General features: G+C 43.2%; 1 protein-coding gene and 1 non-coding gene across 2 annotated transcripts; both read left to right on the top strand.

Moving 5' to 3' along the window:
• The first annotated feature begins 467 nt into the window (after positions 1–467).
• tpt1 (tumor protein, translationally-controlled 1) lies at positions 468–9,744 on the top strand. The gene is given in 6 exon segments (NM_001292313.1): positions 468–561; positions 925–998; positions 1,987–2,177; positions 4,332–4,437; positions 5,812–5,928; positions 9,404–9,744. Coding segments are annotated over 6 exon segments (519 nt in total). The 5' UTR covers positions 468–533; the 3' UTR covers positions 9,407–9,744.
• Positions 9,167–9,294, top strand: LOC121848977. The gene has a single exon (XR_006085113.1). It is a non-coding gene; the product is annotated as a small nucleolar RNA SNORA31 (small nucleolar RNA).
• Positions 9,745–10,089: the final 345 nt, after the last annotated feature.

The raw sequence follows: 10,089 nt of genomic DNA, 5'->3' as shown, positions 1-10,089 counted from the left end.
GCGCTGCGAGACGCTTAGCAACCCTGCGCGGAGGGCGCTATGACAAGTGCAAGGTGCTGTGGCGGTGATGGTGATGGCGGTGGTGGTGATGGTGGTGATGGCAGTGATGGTGGTGGTGATGGCGGTGATGGTGATGGCGGTGATGGTGATGGCGGTGGTGATGGCGGTGGTGGTGGTGATGATGGCGGTGGTGATGGCGGTGATGGTGATGGCGGTGGTGATGGCGGTGGTGGTGGTGATGATGGTGGTGGTGATGGCAGTGGTGATGGCGGTGGTGATGATGGTGGTGGCGATGGCGGTGATGGTGATGGCGGCGATGGTGATGGCGGTTGACAGGACATCACCGCTTTGCTCTGTTCAGCCGTCAGCTGTTTCGTCTTACGTCATCGGAATGCGTGCGGCGGGGTGCTCACTCAGCGCTGACGTCACAGCGGCCTATGTAAGCGGCGCCGGAAGGCGAGCTCCTCCTCTCCTCCTTTTCTCATCCACTCGAGAGTCGGCTTCTCGCGGCGGAGCCAACTCCATCGGCCACCATGATCATCTACAAGTGCATCGTCACCGGTAAGAATCGGCGGCGGCGGCCTCGCCCTCCACTCCCCGGTGGCTATTTGTGCGCGGGCGGCGGGCGGCCCCGCTTCGGCACCGTTATTGGAGGTTTGTAAAATCTCCCGCACCCCCCCCCCCCCCCTCCCCGAAGCCTCGGAGGACTAGGCCTCGGCTTCTGGGCGGCGGAAAGGCTCGGTCCGGATGTGACTGGTCCCGACTCGGCTCCGCCAAGTAAGGCTTTGGCAGTGGGGGGGAGGGTGGGGTGAGAGGGACTGTAATCCCCCGCGAGGGTTTCACACCGTTATCGAAGCCTCTTTATTCCGGTATTTTCTCAACCATTTTCTCTCTCTCTCTCTCTCTCTCTGTGCCTCACACCAGGTGACGAGTTGTTCTCGGATATCTACAAGATCAAAGAATGCCACAACGGGCTGTACTACGAGGTGGAAGGGAAGGTGAGGTCCGGGGTGGGGTTTCCATGGAGACAGATGGGCAGTGGGACGGGTGGGGCTGTGCTGGGGATGGGGGGGGAGGAGGTTAAACGATATATATATATATAGTGTGTGGGTGGAGGGGGGGAGGGCAGTAAGGAGGAAGTCCTGACTTACAGAGCAGCAGCAGCCGCTATCTCAAAGCTTATCCGGTTCTAATTTTAGCCCTGCCTTCTGCGTCTCCATCGCCTCTTCCCTCCCTCCCTCCCTCCCTCCAGGCCACGAACCCACAGGCCACATCCGCCGATGACGAATGCTACCCCACCCGGGATATTTCATAACCAGCTCCATTCAACCTGGCTTTCCAGGCTTGGAAAGGGTGGCAAAAAATCGACAACTCGCATATCCCTGCCGCCCAGCTGTCAAGAGCTTTAAATGTTCATTTTAAAGCTTTAAGCGATGCCTCTCGCTGTTATACTAAGTTGCCCACCCTGTGGCTCAATTGATCTTGCAGGTTTAATGCTCGACTTGGCCTTGCTGTAACCCCCCCCAGCTGGATACTTTGAAGCGCATAATTGCTGGTTAACAAGTTTGTGAGAATTGTTCCGAGGGCATAGGAGTCCTGCAGATTTTCTGTCACTTAAAAATGTAGCCTAAACTCATCCCAGTGGGTAGGGGAACCTCGACGGAGCGTCCAAAACTCAGCATTGGAGAATAATAGTGATTAGGATTTTTCCCGTGTTCTCTTTGTCCAGACACTAAATAGCCGCAGAAATCCTGGGTTGAGGAAGGTTTCTGTTTTTGAAAGTATCATTCAATATCTCTTGAAATTTCGCAACAGTATTGGACTCAGTTGTGATTCAGACCCCATATAAGGCGTTGCCATCCTTATTGTAGAAGTGAGAGACAAAATTTCTTGAGGAGCAGGGAAATCTGCTTGACTAGAAAACAAGTAGAGAGGATGGGGATAACCTGACCTGTACTGTGCAAACTCTTTTGTTTTTTTTTAAAGATTGTCAGTAGAACAGAAGGTGATATTGATGACAGTTTGATTGGGGGTAATGCTGCTTCTGAAGCTTGCGATATTGAGTCGTTGGAGTCCACAACAGTTTCTGGTGTGGACATTGTATTAAACCACAATCTTCAAGAAACAGGATTTATAAAGGATACATACAAGCAGTACATCAAAGAATACATGAAAGTGTAAGTTGTAAATTTGAGTTTCTTTTATACTTGGTTGAATGAGAAATTTAAAAAGGGTGCTATTTTATTGAACTGGATCAATCCAGCTGACTTCATATGCCCATTTCCTCCCTCAGAGATTTGTACCGGGGGTATTGTTTGGACACTGGGCATTATGTTACCTTGCTCAAGTGGCTATTCATACATGAGTCTGGATGATGTTTTAATAAACTATTTAACTATGGTTGGTGGACAAAAGTCAGATTTAATCATGCCTGTCTATAATGTTAATACACGTGGACTTTCCAGCAAGGGTCACGCGGTACGAGTAGGTGCCTTGCATTAAAAGTACAGTAACCTCCAGATAACTTGTCACTCTAGGGGAAGGGGATATCAGGACTACAGTAAAATTTCTAACTTGTATCTGTCGGGTCCATAACAGCGGAGGTTGGACGTGCATGCTTATCTGAGCAGCATGTGTGCCCAACCTCCACTGAGAGTTTGCAGCAGTCACAGGAGTGGGCCTCTGCAATGAAGTCCTAATCTTATAGGATTTATCTGATCAACTTTACATTGCAAGTACTTTCTCGAATGTGACAAGTTGTGCATTAAGCAGTGTGACAGGTAAAGCGGGGCCCTTATTTACACTCTGCATGGGAAGAGACCGGGACATTAATAACATGGCTATTTAAGTGATAGTTAAGCCATTGTATTGTTATCTTATTTACTGAATTTGTGACATCTGAACCTTGGACCTGACAGCTATAACACAATGGTATTAAAACTTGGAAGCTTTTCCTTCCCGATTGCTTTCCTTTACCCATTCGGGTCTTGCAGCTTCACCTTTAAGTTAAGACAGTGCCTACATTTATTGCCTTCCAACATAAGAATATGAAGGAAATTCCTTGGTCTAAAGTCTTGTAAATGTTTGAAAGAAATGTGATTTTATTTACTTCTAGTTTGTTTTACTCTAGTGTTTCTGGGGGAAATGTTTGAGTACTTCTTTAAATTGTACTTGGAGGTTGGTATGCAGGTTTGCCTTAATATTGGTTTTGAAACCAGCTACCAGGATACTCAAACAAAAACAAAGAGCTGGAAAAACTCAGCAGGTCAGGCAGCATCTATGGAGAAAGGAAAGTCAGTCAATGTTTCGGGTCCACAACCCTTCGTCAGAACGGTCGTGGACCAAAAATGTTGGCTCACTTTCCTTTCTCCATAGATGCTGCCTGACCTGCTGAGTTTTCCCAGCTCTCTATGGTCTTGTTTCAGATTTTCAACATCTGCAGTATTTTGTGCTTTGACCAGGATATACTCGAAACTGATCCAAGCGTGAATTCAGTCCTGCCACACAAATTGCCTTGTTGTGGAGCCAGTATCACTAATTCAGTAGAGTTAATTTCATCTGCATCAATATTTCAACTAGGTTGGACCCCTTTACCTTTTGCCTTTCTCCTCTTTCTCCCCCCCCCCCCCCCATCCACATGTTTTTTTTCCACTCCCAAAACAATAGGCAATAGAGAAAGCTTAGCTTCAAGGTACTGTCTCCATATTACTGCCCAAAGAGCCACAAAAAGAAAACCTGAAGCTATGGCAGCATGGTGCCTGATGTAAACCTCCACACTCCATGTGCGGGTATTCACTGCTAGTCTAATCCAAACTTCATCACCAGTGACATGTTCTCTCTCTGTAACCCAGGCTCCCTCTGCAACATGTCCTTCCCAACCTCTCTACTACTTTTGACACTGGACCATTCCATCCTTCTCAACGTTATCCTACGTGAAGGGTGCTATATAAATGCAAGTTGTTGTACTCTGCTTTCCATTTTCTCATTTTTCCATTTTCTCTTCCTGAATTTTAATTTAATTTGATTGTGGGACATTGGTGCAGTTTCACTGTTGCATGGGTATAGATTTGACAGCTTCGTAGCAAAAATTCCTACATCAATGCACAAATGTGGTGTAGGACTAATTAACATCTGTTAACTGTTCCCAATTGACTGCGGAAAGGTGTCTACTTAAATAAAGGGAGGGGGTGGGGGAGCTATAGATGTCATTAGACTTATCAAATCAAAGTTGAGTGCTTTACACACTGAGCTGGTTTGAAGTTGGTGGATATGCATTTCAGGGGTGCCCTGCCAATTTTTTAATGTGACCTTTATTTTGTTTCCAAAAATAGACTGAAAAAGAAACTTCAAGAGTCCAAACCAGAAAGAGTTGAAGCTTTCACTACAGGTGCTACAAATCTAGTTAAGGAGATCCTAGGCAATTTCAGAAATTATCAGGTGATTAGAATCTTTTCAATACAGCTAGACCTTGAAAATTCTGCAAAGCTATTTCTTGCTTTGTTAGTAGCAAGTGGGTGAAAGATACTGGGTATAGATGTAACTTGTTTCTGGTTTAATATGTGGTCTATGTACCATTATCTCTGGAGTCTCCATCTCAATTGGGCTCCAAGGTGAAGTTACATGGCAATGCAATATAGGAATTGCGTCAACCCTCTATACAGGTTTTGGCATTCCTGAGCCAGTGAACTTGCAGTACTCCAGGTCACTGCTGATCATAGATAGTCTTGTCTTATTGGTAGGGTTTTGAGTGGTAGATCGGCCACTGGTTGCAGGGATTCTTGCCACTTGGTTCCTGTTAATCCTGCAAGCCAAAGACCGAGCAGTAAAGAGGGTGGTTCTGGTAAGCATAAAGAAGCTTGCCAGGCACTGCTTTCAATAACGAGCCGTATAGCTTTGGCTGTATGAACTCCAGCAGTACCCCAGCGAACACTGTGATCCCAAGCCTTGGCTCTTTCCAACCTGCGACTTGCTTCGGGACATCCTCCTGACGTGAAAGGATCTTTATCAAATGTAAATATTATTAATGTGTCAGCCTGGCTCAGCTGATAGCACTCTTGCATCTGAGTCAGAAGGTTCAAGCCCAATGTCGGGACTTGGAAGTACTATATCAAATGCAAAGATTATTACTTATAATATATATATGCATATTTATATATAAAGTAAAGATCCCACGGTATTATTTGAAAAGAGAAAGGAGTTTATTCTGGTTTATTCTGGTGTCCTGGTCAACATTCCCCAAAGTGAAATTGGTCATTCATTTCAAGGCTGTTTATGGGACATTGCTGTGTGCAAATGGCTGCTGCTTTTGCCTACGAAATGCAGTCACTCCACTTTATAGTAAACATGTTGAGCTTTGGGATGTCCTGATATGAAAGGCGATATACCAAATGCAAGGATTATTATTCATAATTTGCTCTGAAATTGAGTAAATAGGATGCATCCCTTCAGTGAGTGTGGATTCGATTCCAAACCCAGGAATTTCCACTCTTTTTGGTTTGCATATCCTTAGCACAGTGGTGGTTTTTCAGATATGTGATGCCCAGCTGGGTAATATGAAGGTGGGATTTCTGGCTACATTCGACTTCCCTTTCACACAAAGGGAGCGGTGGTGAAATTCATGACTCTGACCACAGTTAGATCACTAGGTTATTACTGTCACTTGAATTGCTCTTGAAGAGCCATTGTTGGCTGTGGATGAGTATCTTAGAATGAGTTTCATGGTGGGTAGGAGTAAGAAAATGATAGCAGTGAATTAAATTGGCCTAGTTTTAAGATGATGAATCTTGAATCATTCCAGCAATGTTGGTTTAGNTTTTTATAGGAGAGTCCATGAATCCAGATGGTATGGTGGCATTGCTGAACTTCCGTGAAGATGGTGTTACTCCATACATGATATTCTTCAAGGATGGTTTGGAGGAGGAAAAATGTGTAAGTACCGTAGCAGTCTGTCTGAAAGCATTTGGTTTAAAAGTTAATTTGTGGAGAGTCGTGCATTTGCTTTGCATGTTATCCTTTCACCTCTGGAACCCTGTATCTCAGATTTTTGGATTCCTTTAGGATCTTTACCTGCCAACCTCCCAAATTTCCTGCTACCTTATTGGCTGTGCGCGTGGCTCCTCATCATGGGTGACTTCCCTATTTCATTACTCCACTACTTCCTTCCTTCACTTTCCACATGCAAAACACTCGATCTTGTCATTGTGCTAGATATTTCTGATAAGTCTGTCTCTGCATGCTGCATTCCTCCTCACCCCTTCCCATTGCTAACCACTCCTCTTCCAAATTTCCCCTTTGGCTAGCGCCTAAAGAAATATCAATCCTTTAATCAAGCTCTTAAATAGCTCCCGTACTGCCATTAACAGCACTTCATCATCACAAAATCTGGAAGCCTTTTACCAAACTCAATCCCCTGTGCAGATTCTCCCTCAAATCTCCAGCCTAATTTGCGAGACCACAAAACTGCCCTAATGGTCCACTACCAAATCTTCTCAACTACATCAAATAATATGATATCTCCCATAGGAACATGAGAATTAGGAGCAGGAGTAGGCCATTCGACCCCTCAAGCCTGCCCTGCCATTCAATAAGATCATGAGTGATCTTCTAACCTAACTCCATCTGCCCGCCTTATCCTCAAACCCTTAATCCCTAATACTCAGAAATCTATCAATCTCAGTCTTGAATATGTTCAAGGACTGAGCACCTACAGCCTTCGACAAATTCACTACCCTCTGAGTGAAGAAGTGTTTCCTCAACTCTATTCGAAAAGGCTGACCCTGAATCTTAAGACTGTGACCCCTAGTTATATCGACTGTGACTGCTACCAGGGGAAACAGTCTCACACTGTCTACTCTGTCAAGCCCCATAAGAATCTTATGTTTCCATAAGATCACCCCTAATTCTTCTATATTCTAAAGAATATAGGCCTAGTTTATTCAACCTATCCTCATAGGTCAACCCCCTCATCCCAGGAACTAACCTAGTGAATCTATGCTGCACCCCCTCTAAGATGTCCTTTCTTAAATAAGGAGACTAAAACTGTACACAATATTCAAGGTACGGTCTCCACATACAGTTGCAGCAAGGCTTTCCTACTCTTGTATTCTGACCCTTTTGCAATAAACGCCAACATATCATTAGCCTTCCTAGTTGCTTGCTGTCCCTGCATACTAATGTTTTGTGACTGGTATACAAGGCACCAAAGTCCCTCTGAACACTAACACTATCCAGCCTCTCCCCCTCTAGAAAATAATCTGCTTTTTTGTTTTTACTACCTAGGTGAATAACTTCACATAGCCCCACCTAGCTTAGTATCGTCCGCGAATTTAGATATTTTAAGTTCCATGTCCTCGTCTAGATTATTGATATAGATTGTAAATCGTTGAGGCCCAAGCACTGATCCTTGTGGCGCTCCACTGGACACATCTTGCCAATCTGAGAAGGACCCGTTTATCCCTACTCTCTGTTTTCTTTCCGTTAGCCACTCTTCGATCCATGCTAATATATCGCCTTTAATTCCATGGGCCCTAATCTTGTGTAGCAGCTTTTTATGTGGCACCTTGTTGAATGCCTTCTGAAAATCTAAATACACTACATCTACTGGTTCCACCCTATCTAACCTGCTAGTTACATCCTCAAAGAACTCTAAAAGATTTTTTAAGCATGACTTCCCTTTTGTAAAGCCATGTTGACTCTGCCTAATCATGTTATGGTCTTCTCAGTACCCCACTAACAACATCCCTAATTAAGGATTCTAGAATTTTCCCTACCACTGATGTCAGACTGACTGGTCTATAGTTCCCCATCTTCTCTCTCCCACCCTTCTTAAATAGTGGTGTTACGTTTGCGATCTTCCAATCAATGGGAATCGTCCCAGAATCCAGAGAATTTTGGAAGATCAAATCAAGGCATCCACTATCTCAGCAGCCACCTCTATAAAAACCCTAGGATGCAGGCCATCAGGTCCTGGGGATTTGTCATTTTTCAATCCCAAGTTTCCCAAGTACTAATTCTTTATTGATGTTAATTTCCCTAAGTTTCTCATTATCATTAGGTTCTTGGTTCCTCCTTTTTTGGTAAATTTTCAGTGTCTTCTAATGTAAAGACAGAAGCAAAGTATTTGTTCAATGACTTTGCCATATCCTTATCCCCCATTATAATTTCCTCCTGTCTCTGCCTGTAATGGACACACACTCACTTTTGATAAGTCTCTTCCTCTTTATGTATTTGTAAAAACTCTTGCAATCTGTCTCTATGTTCCTAGCTAGTTTGCCTTCATAATCCATTTTCTCCCTCCTAATCAGTTTCTTAGTTTTTCTTTGTTGGTCTCCGAAGCCCTCCCAATCCTCAGGCTTACTGCTCATTTTGGCAGTATTACAGGTCTCTTCTTTTAATTTTATACTTTCCCTAACTGCTCTAGTTAGCCATGGTTGAACCACTTATCCTGTGGTATTTTTATTCCTCAAGGGAATATGTGATTGCTGGAAATTATGTACCTTGATGTGGCCTGATCATTCTTGACTGCAAGAACAAATCCCAGCTCCTTACAAACCTGCCTTTTCTATTGTACCCATGGTTGCCTCTCTATACTCCATTGTGCAGACCTCAACCCTCACTGGATATTAATGTTATCCAGCCTTCTAAAAGTTTTCTCCCTCCAAATCTTACTGGCTGACTGATCTATAGTTACCTGGTTTATCCCTTGTTCTCTTTATGAACAGAGTACTTGATCTGAGTAGCAATTGATGTTATGCACTTTTAACTGTCATATATTCTGTTTTGCATTACATTTGTATACTTGGAAGGCATCACATTTACACAGTGATCTTGCTATAAAATGGTATTTGGGGTTGTAAAATTAGACATCCCATCTGGGGAAAAATAAGGCCCAGTTCACCATTGTTGTTCCCTGTTACAGGTTGGCCAGCAAGCGCCTGCAGGAACCCAGTCTGTCTGCTCTAAGCCAGAAGTGTACTACAGTTGTAAGGAATGACTTGCGAGCAAACGTGTGCTCTAGTGAAGTGCCTTATAGTAGTATCGCCCTATATTTCAATGCTGGGTTTGCTTTGCTTAGGTTTGCTGTTTACGCAGGCTGATACTTGGAGACATTTGGAAAGTGTTGCACTAAATCTTGATGTTGCACAGTTGATTTTTAAGTTCTGTATAGGTGCATCTACTGATAGACCTGAAGCCAAACTGTGACTTTGTGGTTTGCATTTAGATGCAAGAAAAACTCCTTCCATTTTCTACCTGATTTCTCTGTAGCACTTCAGATTGAATATGGGATAAACATTTTTTTTATAGATGCATGAATCATGGAACACAAATATGGCAGTACTGTGTGCTTTTGTAGTGCAAAATATCTGGGATGTGAATACTAATCTTGGGTTTGTTTGTTTTCCAGTAAATCTGCTGCACTTCTGCAGTTTTATCATGTTGAATTCATCGACGCTGATGGCCTGCTGCTCACCTTCACTTACCTGAGTAAAATTGGACTAGTATAATTTTAAGCTGATTTCATTATTGGAATTCGAGGCCTTGTTTAAAAATCATCAAATTGTAATAACGTGTATTAACCTCCCCACAAATGCCTGTTTGATTTGCATTGATAACCCAGGCAGTAAGGTCTAGCACAAGAACATCGGCTTTGGACATGTACATCTGGAAGTATGCAATGCTGTACATCATGGAAGTTATACAATGTGATGTTGTATCAATAAATTGGATCTGATGCATCCTTTCCCCACAAAATGTTGTCTATATTCTTTGTTGGCCACATTCTTTCAACTAAGTACTTAGAGATTGATGTGAAATAGCCACTATTGTCTGTTCATTTGTTGTTATAATAATAATCCTTGCATTTGATATAGTGCCTTATGTCTTTGAGATATCTCAAAGCGCTTCACAGAATATACTGTAAAGTGAATTGACTGTATTTTGTGGGTGAAAATATATTTCTAATGGTGCTTGTGTGTAGTTCCAGGATGTTTTTTACAAAAAATGTTTTAAGTACATTATTGGAATCTGATCATTTGAAAATGAAAATAGAAACTTGTATCAAAACCACACAAGTAATTAGCAAAGGATAGC

The sequence above is a fragment of the Callorhinchus milii genome, unplaced genomic scaffold (genome assembly GCF_018977255.1).
Source record: "Callorhinchus milii isolate IMCB2004 unplaced genomic scaffold, IMCB_Cmil_1.0 Scaffold4, whole genome shotgun sequence".
In the NCBI taxonomy this organism is placed as follows: Eukaryota; Metazoa; Chordata; class Chondrichthyes; order Chimaeriformes; family Callorhinchidae; genus Callorhinchus; species Callorhinchus milii.
The sequence above is the reverse complement of the archived record's forward strand: the minus strand, read 5'-3'. Positions and strand labels throughout refer to the sequence as shown.